General features: G+C 43.8%; 1 protein-coding gene across 1 annotated transcript; it reads left to right on the top strand.

The window, feature by feature from the left end:
- The first annotated feature begins 880 nt into the window (after window positions 1–880).
- On the top strand, window positions 881–14,928 carry MED6 (mediator complex subunit 6). The gene is made up of 8 exons (XM_084263440.1): window positions 881–921; window positions 6,292–6,451; window positions 7,483–7,574; window positions 10,743–10,825; window positions 11,443–11,551; window positions 11,973–12,088; window positions 13,470–13,497; window positions 14,097–14,928. Exons 1-8 carry the CDS (start codon window positions 900–902, stop codon window positions 14,225–14,227), a joined length of 741 nt encoding a protein of 246 aa, XP_084119566.1. The 5' UTR covers window positions 881–899; the 3' UTR covers window positions 14,228–14,928.
- The last annotated feature ends 417 nt before the right edge of the window (window positions 14,929–15,345 follow it).

Genomic DNA, 15,345 nt, shown 5'->3' with positions numbered 1-15,345 from the left:
CGATATCTCTTAACACTCAAAATGCCGTGGACCAAACCTTGGGACAGGTACCATGTAGTGTTCTGGTGGTGTGACCTCAGATGTCCTGCATTACTCCCACACAACAGTCTAAATCAGGGCTGCCCCAGCCCACTCAACCAGGATGGATGTGCCGCTCAGCAGGAACCCATAGCCCACGTCTCTCGCACTTTGAAAGGGACTGCCATTTACCAGAGGGCCAAGATGGGGTGAAAATCAATGTAAAATCCCTGCATCTCTGGGTTTTTTTTTAACAAACAGCTCCAAATTAGCATTAAAAATGGATTTCGTTTTCCTCAGTAGTGCTGCTGTTCTGGTTACGCATCGCTCATGGGTGAAAAGCAGGGCACCTTGCAGTTGTGTGGGAGACTGGGGCAGCGCCACCCTTCCTTTCACACTTGTGTGTCCCCTTCCCCTTTCCCCTTTCCCCTTTTCTACTCCTTTCCCTTCCCTTCTCTCTTCCCCCTTCTCTTCCCCTTCCCTTCCCTTCCCTTCCCTTCCCTTCCCTTCCCTTCCCTTCCCTTCCCTTCCCTTCCCTTCCCTTCCCTTCCCTTCCCTTCCCTTCCCTTCCCTTCCCTTCCCCCTCCCCTCCCCTCCCCTCCCCTCCCCTCCCCTTTCTCCTTCCACCTTCCCTTTCTCCTTCCCCCTTCTCTTCCCCCTTCCCTTTCCTCCGCCCCTCCCCTGGACGGCCCTTCCCCGTGGCCGGGCCCGCCCCGCAGCCGAAGGCCTCACCCCCGCGCCCGCCCCTTCCCTCCCGTCCCCGCCGGGTGTGGAGCCGCTCTGTCTCTCCTCTCGGTTGCCGCCGCCGCCGCTCTACCCCGCTTCCTGTTCTCGCCGCCTCCCCGCGGTCAGGGCGCCGGGCGGAAGCGCGCAGCGCGGCCATGGCGGCTGTGGATATCCGAGGTAAAGCGGGGTGGGGGGGACGAACGACATACACGCTTAGCGGGCCGGGTCCTGGCCAAGGGCCGCTTCCCTGTCGAGGCGGAGCACGAAGGGTTGAGCTCTCTCCGCGGGGCTGTGCGCGGAGCAGCAGCGGCCCGTGGGTGCGGTGGCCACCGGCCTGGCTGGCTGGGGCCCGTGTCTTTGAACGCGAGTTTAGCGGCGGAGCTGAAGCGCTGGTGGCACGAGAGGGAACTGGGGTGGGGGACGGGCACGGACTGGGCAAAAAGTCGTTTTCTTGGCTGTGAAGCAGGGTGTGCTCAGGAGAAACGAGCCTCTCTTCTGGTGGGTGGGATGGGGAGGTCCGGGGGAGATGTTTGCACCTGGGAAGGAACAACCGTTTGAATCAGTGCAGGCTGGGGGTGACCTGCTGGAGAAGAGCTCTGTGGAGAAGGACCTGGGCGTCCTGGTGGGTGACAGGTTGGCCTTGAGCCAGCAGTGTGCCCTGGGGGCCAAGAGAGCCAGTGGGATCCTGGGGGGCATCAGGAAGAGTGTGGCCAGCAGGCCAAAGGAGGTGATCCTCCCCCTCTGCTCTGCAGACCCTGGTCAGGCCCCACCTGGAGTATTGTGTCCAGTTCTGGGCTCCCTGGTACAAAAAGGACAGGGATCTCCTGAAGAGAGTCCAGAGGAGGCTATGAAGATGATTAAGGACCTGGAGCATCTCCCCTATGAGGAAAGGCTGAGTGAGCTGGGACTGTTCAGCCTTGAGAAAAGAAGACAAAGGGGGGACCGAAATGGCCAGCCTCTTTTCAGTGGTCTGTGGGGACAGGACAAGGGGTGATGGCCTCAAGTTGGAGCACAGAAGTTCTGCACCAATATGAAGAAGAACTTTGTCACAGTGTGGGTGACAGAGCCCTGGGACAGGCTTCCCTGTCCTAGGGAGCTGCTTTGGCAGGGGGGGTGGACCCGATGATCTCTGGAGGTCCCTTCCAACCCCTATGATTCTGTGATTCTTTGATAAGGGAGCAGCTCTGATGTAGCTCTGAGGCGCTTAGAGAAGTGGGGAACGCCGGCGTGGGTGGGACTTGCACAAGGCCAAAGCAGCGAGTTAAGCATAATGGTGGTGTGGATGTGATGAGGCGGGCTGGGTGCTAGGAAGTACAAGTTAATTTGCTGTGAAGAGCTTGAACTTTGAGAGAGGACTGGGGAATTTGGAGGGTATAGGAAAGGAATTCTTTTTTTTCTCTAAAAGTGCATCTGAATGGAATCACACCGAAAGCCTGTGTGCTGGAGCCTCAGAGAATGCCAAGAGCAGGTATTTAGGAAAAGCTTGTGAGGGGTTAATTTTGAAAATATCACAGAAGTTTTAAAAAAAGAAGTCCTTTAAAAAAAAAAGTGATCTCACTTAATCGTATAATTATCAAGGTTGGAAAATACCCTCAAGATCAAGTCCAACTGTCAGCCCTACATGACCACAAGCACTAAACAATTTCCCAAAGTGCCTCATCTACCTGTTGTGTGATGATGTCTGCAGTCCTGTTTACTGTTCTGGCTGCCTTGTTCCAGATTGCTGTAAGGAGCTATGTGGGAGTGCTGTATTAAGTTATTAGCTGCTGTGAGAACCTTCTGTCTTAATTCACTCAAGTTCCTTGAAACTTTTTTATAGAATCATAGAATTGTCTTTTTTGGAAGGGACCTTTCAAGTCAAGTCCAATGATCAACCTAACCTTCCAAAGCCAGCAGTAAACCATGTCCCTAATAACTGCATCTACCCATCTTTTAAGTCACTCTAAGGATGGTGAATCCACTACCCTCTTCGGCAGCCTGTTCCAATGCCTAACAACCCTCTCTATGAAGAAATTTCTCCTTATGTCCAATCTAAACTTACTTTGGTGCAGAGATGAGAGAGAGATACATGTGCCAGAACAGGTTTTCTGGGAGGAGGCTTGGAACCCCGTGGAGGACTGAGAGACATTGTGATTTATTACTGCCCACCCTAGCAGTGATCCACAGCGGAGCAGCTGATGAAAGAGAAAAAACCCTGTGGGAAAGGACTCACGTTGCAGAAGTTCATGGAGGACTGTCTCCCGTGGGTGAGACCCCACGGTGCAGCAGGGGGAGGGTGTGGAATGAATGCCCCCCCCTCAGGCTGAGAAGGAAACCAACTTGCAAGGGACTGACCAAAGCCCCCATCTCCCAGTCCCTGCCCCCCTGTGCTGCCATCTGGGGGAAGAAGGGAGTGAAATCACGACTAGAGTGAAGTCTGCTAAGAAGGGAGCAGGGAAGGGAGGTTAGAGGTGTTTTAAGATCTGGAAGAGGAAAACAGCTCATGAAGAAGTAACCGAGAACCCCATTTTTCCCAGTCCCTGCCCCCCTGTACTGTGATCAGGGGGAAGAAGGGAGCAAGATCATGGCTAAAGGGAAGTCTGCTGAGAATGGAGGGCTGGGGGGAAGGTGCTACTGAGAACCCCATTTCCCCAGTCCCTGCCCCACCCCATACCACAGTGGGAGGGAGGAAGGGAGCAAAATTCTGACTAAAGTCTGCTAAGGAGGGAGTGGTGGGGGGAAAGTGTTTTAAGATCTGGTTGTGCTCCCGACTCCGTTTTCAATGTTCTCTTTTTAGTGTCGTGTAATAAATTAGGTAGTTTTCTTTCCTTCATGCTGTTGAGTCTGTTTTGCCCATGTGGTTGATGACAGGATGATTTTCTCCCTGACCTTACCTTGACTCCTAAGCCTCTTAATATATATTTTATCCCCTGTCCAAATACAAAGGGGAGCGATAGACAGACTTTGGTGAGTGTCTCCAGCCAGGGCTAAATCAACACAATCTTCTCCAGACTAAACAGCCCTATTTCCCTCAGCTGCTCCTCATAACATTTGTCTTTCATTTCCCTCACAAGCTCTGGTCATACTCTAGCACCTCAATGTCTTTCCTGTAGTGAGGGGCCCAAAACTATCACATCTAATATGATTCAATATATTAAGAAGATTTCGAGGCATACTTCTAAGCTATCAAACTACTTTACTGTTCCTCTCAGTTTGTCAAAGCCTTCTGTTGGGCTGTCTAGCTGGCAAGGCCAGGAACAGCACATTGTGTGAATTGCTGTCCTCTTACCTTTGCCATGGTTTGCTGTCTTATCTCCCAAATTGTCCTGACACTCAAGGCAGATTGGCATTGTTGTCAGAAGGACTTTATTGTTTGCATTTGTGATGCAAATTCTATTAAAAAGATGTCCTGTTTTTGAAAGTAACAGGAAAAACAGGGCCACCATCCTCTCTTGCTCGTTTTCAGAATCAACAGAACTACTCCTTTCTTAACAGGAATAACTGGCACGTCAGGTTCGTGGTTAGTTTTGCTCTTCCTCTCCTTTTTTTGAAAGAATAGTTTGAAAGAACAATCTTGGTGGTTATGAAGGCAATTATAAATACTGGCCCTAAGCACCTATGGATATTTGAGCCTGAAAGCTTAACTTAATGTTCTGGTTTATGATACATTTATCAGTCTAGTTACATCATTGTACATATATGTACCTGAAGCTTATCTGACATTCCTCTTGAGAACTGTAGTTATTGTACAAGCACAAAAAGTTTGTATTTGAAATCTGAGACTTTATTGTGGTGAGAATGCAAGCACTTGGTGAAGATTTTGGGTTTTTTTGGGGAAGGAAGGCTTGTCTGTTGGCTTTGAAGGGCATTTAAGATAATCAGCACTACCACAGCTCAGGTGCTTAATAACAGATCTTAGTGCTATATTTCTGAGATTTCTTTTTTTATGATAAGGAGAGGGAATAGTGTATGTAATATAAAATGAATGAGATTAACAAGGCGAAATAGTTTGTGCTTGACTATTTCTGCTGCTTGTTTCTTGTGCAGCTAGTGTGACTCTATTAATTTCCTCAGAGAAGCTGCTAATAGTACATGAGCTGACATTTTTGGAACTGATCCAGTCATCCTTAAGCATGAAGAAGTAAAATATTCACAGTGGAATGGTAAAGTGTGAGTTTGGGTGTGTATATAATGCGTGAATGTAAGGGAATGTTTCCTGCCAGAAGGGAATATGAGTTCTTCATTTGGTCTTCGATGACTTCTCATCACTTACCTTTTCTATATTTAAACCATGCCTTTTTTCCCTGCTTTTTTCTGTCTTGGAAATTATATTTCATGCTGCTGTAATTTAAAACAGGTGAACTTCAGGGTGCTTTTCAAGGAGCCCTATGGATCTTTACTGTTAGTGGATTTGGTGACTGTGGAATCAATTGTTGACACTGTTTTCTTTGATCTGCTTGAGGAACATCTTTTTGCTGCAGTGCGATTAAAAAAAATAACCCATGGATTTTAAGTCAAATGTCCCCAGATCTGTAGGTATTTAACTGACATTTGCAGGTTAGAGAGTATGTTTGATTTAAAAAGCTTGCTTTTGTTAACAATGGGTGGTTAGATTTCTGTGATATCTGCTGGGTTAGTGAATAAGAAATTTGCTGCAGATTAATTGCAGGGTCAGGAATCAAATCTCTTGTTCAGGACAACTGGGAAACATCTGCCTAAAGACAGTATTTTTGTCTGCCACTTTAAGGTTTTTTTAATTAACATAGACTTTTCCCACATCAAAAATAATCATCTTTGGAACACAACATAAACAGCTGCTGTGGTAGTGTAGTGATCTGTGTTTTAATAAGCAAACATCTTAGGTTACCAACACCAGTATTTTCTTTCAGTAGTTTACTCATTGGCTTTAACAAAAGAGAATACTTGGTTAAATTAATAGATATCTGTAATGTTTTACATATTTTTCATCATGATAGTTTACAGCTTGGAAACTTATTTTTGTAAGAAATAAACTGTTTTAAACATGATCAGCCTTAGATTTCATCTAGGGGTGTATCCCTTTTTCGCCCCTGCCCTGTTTCTAATTTAATTTAGTGAAGTCAATTTGCCAGAGACCTAGCTTTTCAAAGGAGCTGTCTTTCTATTCAGCTAATGCTGTGGTTCACAAAATGAACTGTGTATACCACCACAGAGCTTTTGCAGTATGGTAATGTTACATGCAGCACCAGAGCAAATTCCCTCCCCTTAACACAGCGTACACACGTGTGAGCACAGACCCTGCTCACGGTCTGGAGGTGTAAAGGTATGCTAGCAGGCAAGGAAAGAAAAATGCTGTAATAAAACCACCTTACATTTTTATTGTGTGCCTACAGCAGAACTGCAGAGGGTTAAAGGATGTCAATGATTATTTGAAATCTATGAAACGTGTTTTTAATTAGAAGTGATCTGTGTGAGGCTGTGTTCCACCTCCTTTTACTGCTATAAGTGTTAACTGGTGGCAATTTATTCTTGGAAGTATTTGTAGTGTTTCTCTCTGCTTTGGTACTCACTGTTGATTTCTCTTTCCAGATAATCTCTTGGGAATTTCCTGGGTTGACAGCTCCTGGATTCCAATATTAAACAATGGGAGTGTGTTGGACTATTTCTCAGAGCGAAGTAACCCGTTTTATGACCGAACATGTAACAATGAAGTTGTCAAAATGCAGCGGATGACCTTGGACCATTTGAAGTAAGTTGTCATTTGGAACTGCTTCCTGTGCAGCGTCCTTTTGTCCCTCCATCCAGTGGCCTTGACAGTTGAATTGGAAGCATGCTGGAAAACTCCTATTCTGTATTTTTCAGTCCCAACACTTGCCTGGGAGCCCAGCTTCTTAGCTTTTTAGCTTTTTTTGCCTTTTTTTTTTTTTTTTAATTTGGCTGTCTTGTACTTCTTCTTATGCCTTTTCAAGAAGGTGTTAAACATAAAGGATTCCCTGTATGTTCTGAGACTCCAGTAAATCACCTTTCAGATATTTCTCTGATTTAGAAAAGCTGTCTTCTCTGATCTTCCCAGCTCAACAGAACTCCTGTAATTGTAACATAGTTAAATGTTTTTCTGTGGTGAATGCTGTTTATACTAGGATACTTTGAGCTCACAGTTTGGGCTTCCGTGGCCTGCTGGCTCTGTACCATAATTGGTAGGTAATTCCTCCAGAGATGGCTTTTTAGTACAGATAATGAAAGTAGTGAGCATTGTAAATAAACTGATCACAGATGGTTGTGTGATGAGATTGCAGTATGCAGAAGTTAACTTCCTTTGCCATTCCCCATCTGCTACACTGAGCACAAGTGAGATGTTTGAGAGCTATTTAAAGACCCCATGATATGACAGGGAGTGTGTGAGCTGAGCCAGTTCAGTGGTAAAGTCACTTGTGCTCAGATGCGGTTGCTGAGAGGCTTTCACATCACACACGCAGATGGTCACATCATACACTGATCGGGTGTATAAATGATACCTCTGTGGTGATAGATTGTTAATGGGCTGTGCTAATTATTTTTTTGCTAATGTGTTCCACTTAGATGTCATGACAGGCTGTTGTAACTCCCTGGGTATGTGCAGCTAGGTTTGGATAACTAGCTTCAAAAGTCCTGTGCCTTCATTTACTGTACGATACATACAGTTGCTTCCAAAGCATCAGAACTTGTTCCTTTACTGGCAGGTACCTCTTTCTATAGATTTCACTTTGAGGAAGATACTTATTCTGGTTGCTTCTTTTTCAGCCAGATGGTTGGAGTGGAGTACATCCTTCTTCACGCCCAAGAGCCCATTCTCTTCATTATCCGAAAGCAGCAAAGGCAATCTCCAACACAAGGTAAGGTCACTCAGTTCCTCTCCGTGCTAGTGAGTCACTTTTATGTGTTCCTAATTTGTCTGTAAGCATTTCTGGTTTCCTTTTTATGCCTTAAATCTAAATAAAAGGGTATGAGGTGGGGAGGAGCTACTTTGCCTAGCAGAATGACCTGTGTGCTGGTACCAGGGGTTGCCATCTTGTGGTGAAATGTGAAGAGTGCAGTGCGATGCTGCTGGCCTGGTATGTATTTTGCCGTGGGAGATTGATGGTAGCACTCATGCAATGTCCTATTCATCTGTTAGGCGATGCACAAGTTTTCATGTTAACTATCTGGATATAAGGCCAGTGGTATCTTTGTCTGGAGCTGATGAGATTTAGTTTAATTTGAGCTAATAATCTGAAGTGCCTAGTATCTGAATAATTTTGGAGAACTAGTTAGGTAGAGGGATTATTCATGCTTGTTTGTGTCATGTCACTCTTGCACTGTGCAGTTTGCACCTTCAGCTGTGGATTGGTTATACTGCTGAGTAACATCTCATCAGTAGAAGAATACAACCTGTGTAAGAAACGATGAGATAGCACACATGTATGTGTTGGTTATTCTTCTGAGAACAGAGTATTTTAGAATCATGAGGGGAATCATGTGACAACAGCACCACTCCTCCTTACAGTGTCACTGATGATCTTTCCAAGTTTTAAATTAAATTCCCTAGCTTTTTTCCCCCCCATTTGCATGCAACACCTTTATTATTCCTTGTTAACCTTAAATTTGGTTGTTTGAGATTAATTTTAAACATAGCTACATCTCAGTAGTTATTGGACTGTCTTCTGTGTTCACTGCACATACATACATATAGAATAATTTAGGTTATTTCAGAGTAAACTTCATAGTAAAGAAAGGCCAGGTTAATGCTAGTTACTTAACCTCTTTTTGGTTGGGGTTTTTTTTTTTAGTGACTTAGGCTCTGCATCTGCATTTTGTCCTTGTACAGGACATTGCCTTGTCTAGCAATGCTTTTTATTTGCTTATGTCAGGTGATGGCCTCTTTATACTGTATATTCCTTCTTTAATAGTTTTTTTTTTAGTTGTTTCTTTATTAAAGGTTTTGAATCTGGCTTTTAAAAGTTGGGTATGGATTTCATGTAGCCCTTAATATCCTGTTTTGACACTTATTAGATCAAGAGTAGTGTTGGGGTTTCCACAATACAGGTGTTGAGGCTTTTATTGTAATGCAAATGGGCATTTGGTGGATCTACACTGGGATGTTGGGACTGCACTGTTTATGCCAGGTACCTTGCTTGAATCACATGGGTCCCTAACTCCACCCTTACTCATGTGCTTTGTTTTATCTTGGCACAAATTTATTGTATTGAGAGGGGAGAACGGGGATGGAAAACTAAAACTTACTGAGTTCACAAGTAGTGTTGAGTACTTGAGACTGGTGCAGGCCTGACTTAGGATTTCTGTGTAGTTTTTTAAAACGAAGTATAGTTATATTTTAAATTCTGTAAGCCAAGATTTTGCCTGGTTGAGGGGATTTTTGAAAAATCTTGAGATCAGATCATTAGGTGGAGTTACCTGACTAGGAAAGTAGGATGCTCTGGTATAGAGCTGTGACTGTTTCTAAGGAAATACTAAGAATTCTTTTTTCTTTTTTCTTTCTTTTCTTTTTTTTTTTTTTTTTTAGAGCTGTGGGTACAGGCTGTAATGTAAAGCTTCATAAAATGCAAGTACTGGATGAATTGGGTCATGTCATTAAAAATCATAGACTCATAGAATGTGCCAGGTTGGAAGGGACCTTTAGAGGCCATCTAGTCCAACCCCGTTAAGTGAGCAGGGACATCTTCACTACATCAGGTTGCTCAGAGCCCCATCAAGTCAGACCTTGAATGTCTCCAGGGATGGGGCCTCCACTGTGTCTCTGGGCAACCTGTGCCAGTGATGTACCACCCTTTTTTCCTAATACCCAACCTAAATCTCCCCTTTTTGAGTTTAAAACCATTACCCCTTGTCCTACTGCTACGTGCCCTTGTGAACAGTTCTTCCCCAGCTTTCTTAGAGGCACCTTTCAGGGACTGGAAGGCCTCTGTAAGGTCCCCTGGAGCCTTCTCTTCTCCAGGCTGCACAAGCCCAGCTCTCTCAGCCTGTCTTCATAGGAGGGGTGCTCCAGCCCTTGGTTTGTTTTTATGGCCCTCCTCTAGACACGTTCCAACAGGTCCATATCCTTCTTGTGTTGAGGGCTCCAAAGCTGGACACAATATTCCAGGTGAGGTCTCACCAGAGCAGAATCACCTCTCTCGATCTGATGGCCACACTTCTTTTGATGCAGCCCAGAAGTCCGACCACGTCCTGGGCTGCAGATGCACATTGGTGGCTCATGTCCAGCTTCTCATCCACAAGTATTCCCAAGTTCTTGTCCTCAGGGCTGCAAAAAGGTTCAGACAGACTGTTTTGATACAGTTGGAGGACTGAGAACAAAGATAGGCATAGGTAAGATCCTTGGGCTGATGGCATTACTGCAGTTTCTCAGATGAAGGATGCTTGGCAGGGAATTGCGGAGGCAACTGTGATGTACCTTTTGTTTCAGTTCCAAGGAACAAGATTTTTTATCAGTCAAGTAGGGGTTTCAAATCTAATCTAGCAAATGTCTTTGGAAGGTGCTACTATTATTATTACTATTATTATTATTAGCAGAATGCTATTAAGTTTGTAAGGTGTGTTCTGTATGTGCTTAGCTGCCATTTGGTCTAGGAAATCTAGTTAAGAGGACTGTACAAGTTGGAGAAAGCTTGAGACCAGAAGAATGAGATCTTACATTGCTGTTGGTTTCTACCAGTAGCAAAGGCAGGTGAAACTACTTCCAGTGCAGTTGATTGGATTGCTCTTGTGTAGATCTGAAAAACCCAACTCTTGTAAGGTCAGTTACTTGTTTGCAGCAGGACAGGACTTGAAGCTGATGCATTCCTATTTGTAAAGCAGACCTTGGGCGTGGTTTTTTCTTCCCCTTACCTGCCTGTGGCTAAGGTGCAGATAAAGCATAGTGAAGAGAAAGGTTAAAAAGAAAAAACATTAGTGATGAGATGAATATTGCAGTTTCTGCTGTTACTACTGAATTCAGCAACAAATCCCCACTCTTCAACCCAAGCTTTAAACTGATCGTGCCTCTTATTTCTTCCTTATGTCCACAGTTATTCCATTGGCCGACTACTATATTATCGCAGGAGTGATTTATCAGGCACCTGACTTAGGCTCTGTCATCAACTCCAGAGTTGTAAGTGTTCCATCTGCTTTTTACTTTTGCTTGTTCCCCAGGCTGATTAAATCCCTCCTTTGTTGTTTTGAGGGAATATCTTATGGATTATGCAGTAACTTAGACCAAAGCCCCCTGGTTAATACGGTGTGCATCCCACGTGGAAATGAAAGATTCTGTGGCTCAAAAAGTAGGATATGTTATTTAAGGATGAAAGTTCGGAATAACTGAAGCCACACAACTTGCAGAAAATTTACATGACATACATACTTAGGAAATACTGATTAAATACGTATTTGATGAAGCTTGCTTTGGAATGTTAAGGTAAGCTAATACTTCTCTTTAAATGAGACTTATGTTTTTAAGTTGTTGTGGTATTTCCTTTTAAATGGGGTACTCAGGTTTGATGTAATTTCTTCTGTTCTAGCAAGCTGCTGCTTTTGCTAGTCTCTGTCACTTTAGGAAAAGCTGCTTCTTGTAAGAGAAATGACATTCTTAGTCCAAAACTAGATCCCAAGTTCCCTTCCCAGAACAAAAGTTAATATAGAATAGTAATTCTAAAATCCCTGCTTTCAAGAATTGATACTGTATTTTCTCCTTAAATTATTGAACCCTGCGTTACGTTCTTGTTCTGAAAGCTCACCGCGGTACATGGAATCCAGTCTGCTTTTGAAGAAGCCATGTCCTACTGTCGCTATCACCCGTCCAAGGGCTACTGGTGGCATTTCAAAGATCAAGAAGAACGAGGTATGATGATTCCTAATTGCTCTGATACTATTGGACAGGGATGATAACATAGGGAGAAGCTTGAGGCGATGTGCAGTGATGAAGTTAAGTGTCTCAAGGGTAAGTTAGCACTTGCTGGCAGATGAAAGGAATCTTCTTGTTCTGTGCTGGTGGGGATGAACTGCTGGGTGGGAGAAGAAAGCGGTGAGCTGTACGTCAACTCTTCAACCCACTGGAGACCAAAGTGCATTTTCAGAAGCCAAACCAGTGTGGCAGGAGGTAGGTATTGTCCTTCATCTATCTTCCACAAGCAAAAAAAAAAAACTGATGTCAAAGGCAAAATGTAGGTGGAGAGTTGAGTACTGGTTTCTCATAGCAGCTCTTTGTTGTATGACAACAGAACTTTTAATACAGCTTTCTCTTACATTTCTGTGACTTGCAGAGAAGACTAAACCAAAAGCCAAGAAGAAGGAAGAACCAAGTTCTATTTTCCAAAGACAACGGGTAGATGCTTTGCTTTTAGACCTAAGACAAAAGTTTCCACCCAGATTTGTTCAGGTATGACACTTGGAAGCCATAGTATTGCTGTGACTTACTAAGAACTTAAAGCAGTCATAAGTCCTTGACAGATGAAACTGAATGGGAGTTTCTTGTGCTTTCAGCCATGGTAACGTGGTGTAGATAATAAATTTGAAATGGAGGTTCTGATTGGAGTGTATGATTCCCCTCTGTAGTTGCAGGAGTAGTTAAAACCACCAGGGCAAATTTTATTATGCAAATTCCTTATCTAACACAGAGGGTCTGTTGTTGTCAGGTGTCAGATTTTGCTGTTGCTTCCAATTTCCTGCTTTGTGAGCTCAATGAAGCCACCCCAGCTATTTTGGTTTAGTTACTCCATTGTTCTGGTGGCTCGCTAATTAGCATGGAAATTCTTGGCATTCTCTGAAGTTGTTGTGATTACCTCTGGTAGTCTCTAATAGCTATTTGTTCCACCAGGTCTTCATCTTGGGAACAAAGGAAATTATGTTTACAGCATCTCACAAAACTGCCTACCCCTCAGATGTGTGAAAGACTGGCTGTGTTATTTCTTGCTTTAGTGCCTTTCAGCTGTCAGAGGAAAAAACTGGATGTTATAAAATGTTAATTGGATTTTGTTTAGCATATGTTCAGTGATCCTTTCTACCCTCAACTCTTATACATCAGAGTGGATTGCTGGGTTTATATTTCTAAATGAATAATAGGAAAGGGTTAAGCATAAAGGTTAAGAATATGAGCCACCACTGTGCCCAGGTGGCCAAGAAGGCTGATGGCATCTTGGCTTGTATCAGAAGTAGCATGGCCAGCAGGTCCAAGGAAGTGATTGTGTCGCTGTACTGAGCATTGGTGAGGCCACACCTCAAATACTATGTTCAGTTTTAGGCCACTCATTACAAGAAGGACAATGGAGGCCCTGGAGTGAGTCCAGAGAAGGGCAGCCAGGCTGGAGAAGGGACTGGAGGGCAAATCCTATGAGGAGCGGCTGAGGGAGCTGGGGATGTTCAGCCTGGAGAAGAGGAGGCTGAGGGGAGACCTTATGACTGCCTACAACTACCTGACAGGAGGCTGTAGAGAGGTGGGCGATGGTCTCTTCAGCCAGGGCACAGGAGACAGGACAAGGGGAAGCTGCCCCAGGGCAGGGTCAGGTTAGCTGTTAGGAGAAAGTTCTTCCCTGAAAGAGTTGTCAGGGCCTGGAACAGGCTGCCCAGGGAGGTGGTTGGGTCACCAACCCTGGGTGTGTTTAACAGACGGATAGATGAGGTACTCAGGGATATGGTTTAGCACAGTTCAGGAACGGTTGGATTCAGTGATCTCAAAGGTCTCTTCCAACCTTGTGATTCTGTGACTTACGACTTTGGTTTCACTGATGTGTTGCTTTATTTTTCTTCTTCCTCCCACACAGCAAAAACCTGGAGAAAAGCCTATACCAGGTAAAACTCTTAATATTCTCACAAGGCTTTAAAAACAGGCTTTATAGAGCAGTGTCTTCCAGTTGCTCTTCCAGTAAGCTCCTTGCTGCTGCTACTGATGTGGTTAGGAATGCTGGCCTTGCCTGATTGTGCAAAGTACGAAGTAAAAATCCTCTGTGACGGCAAGAAAATTGAAATTGGGGGGTGGGTGGGTATGGGGTGGGTGTGTATTCTGCTCCTTCTCATGCTGTCTGCAAAACCATTGCCTGAAAGTCCAAAGGCAGGAAATGGTGTTTGAAGCAGGAAGAAGGTGAAAGGTTGATTGAGGGAACAGTTTAGTCCGTCCAGCTCTCAGTGATTTTGCATGGTGCTAAAGCTCAAGAAAGCATGTGAAGGCTTTGAGTTGATCATAAGCAACCTCAGGACAGGGAAAGCATGAATTTTATCTCTTCCACTTTTTTTTATTCGTATAGGTGAGGTATGAATTAAGTCCTTGGTCATTCTTATACCTTTGAAATTAATCTTGCCCTTTGATATCAACAGTATTTTCTAAGTACCCTGAATAGTATTTTAGGAATAAAAATTGGAGGTTTAACTTTCTTTTGCTGTTACTTCTTAAGTGGATCAAATCAAGAAGGAGCCAGAACCAGCCCCTGAAGCTGTCAAGACAGAGGAAAAAGAGACTGTAAAGAACGCTCAGCAGAGTGCTGGCACTAAAGGACCGCCTGAAAAACGGATGAGACTCCAGTGAGGGGAGAAGCTGATACACATCTGCATTAGTCAATAGCTGGAAAACTGGAGATTCTTTCTCTCTTTGTATTTCAGCTCCTCCACTGAGACTGACAATTCAGGGAAGTCCTTGAACTCCCTGTAACAACTTCTTCTGTAGAAACCTGTCACAGAAATGTTAATGTCAGGATATGAGCTGCCTCAAAGTAGGTGTTTTCAGTTGTCATCTTTTTTGGAATGTTGGCTTCTGAGAATGCTTTCTACACGGGCATATTTTGCAGTCTCCTGAAGTCTTTACAAACTCTTGCATCCCTTTTGTCTTGGTTTCCTATGTAAAAAGAAAAACCTTTTATATATATTAAAAAATAATCTGAATTCTTGGCAAATAAAACTCCTGGCTGTTGCAATGCCTTTCTTGAATGCTTACTTTGTTATTAGCAAATATGCCATATGGGATGGCAGCGTTTTTTTGCTTGCATATTGGAATATATCGTGTGCTATTTTGAGGAAGAAAAGTTCAACTGAAGGATTTAGGCTGCTTGCTATAAATCACTGTGCCTCTAGTATGCTTGAAATAGAGAGAAAAGATTTGATAAATTCATGTAATTAGATGTCAAACTGCTCTCAGTCTCTAAACAGTCTTGGGCACTCATTTTGCTTACTGGCCAAACTGGTCTCTTATTATAAAAGCTAGTGTTCTGTGAGAGATCTATGATGACATAAAGCAGGCTTAAATTAAATGTCTTGCTGTTGCACACTTGGTGAAGCTGTTTATGTTTCTCCTTTTTTCCCCCTCTCCCCACTGTAACTCAAATATATCAATTGCATCTCTTCCTCTGTACTTCTAGCACTTTCTGGCTGCAACTAATCTCCTTGATTAGTCATCTGCCTTTTAGACCTGTGGAGGTAGGGCAGTGGAAGAGACATCACTGACAACTATAATCTTTGCTATTGAAGCACCTTGCTTGCAAAAATGTTCCCTCTCCCTGCCCCTCTCCTTCAAATTTGTCCAAATGATGGTAGAAATAGGTAATAATCCAGTGTGAACTCTTAAATCAAGTGAAGATACAGAAAGCAGTTACTGTGGTACGCTGAAAACAAGACCAAGGTAATTCTTCAGCATTGAATAATTACAAGGTA

The sequence above is a fragment of the Gallinula chloropus genome (genome assembly GCF_964237585.1).
Source record: "Gallinula chloropus genome assembly, chromosome: 4".
Lineage (NCBI taxonomy): Eukaryota > Metazoa > Chordata > Aves > Gruiformes > Rallidae > Gallinula > Gallinula chloropus.
Note: the sequence above shows the minus strand (reverse complement) of the source record. Positions and strands in the feature narration are given on the sequence as shown.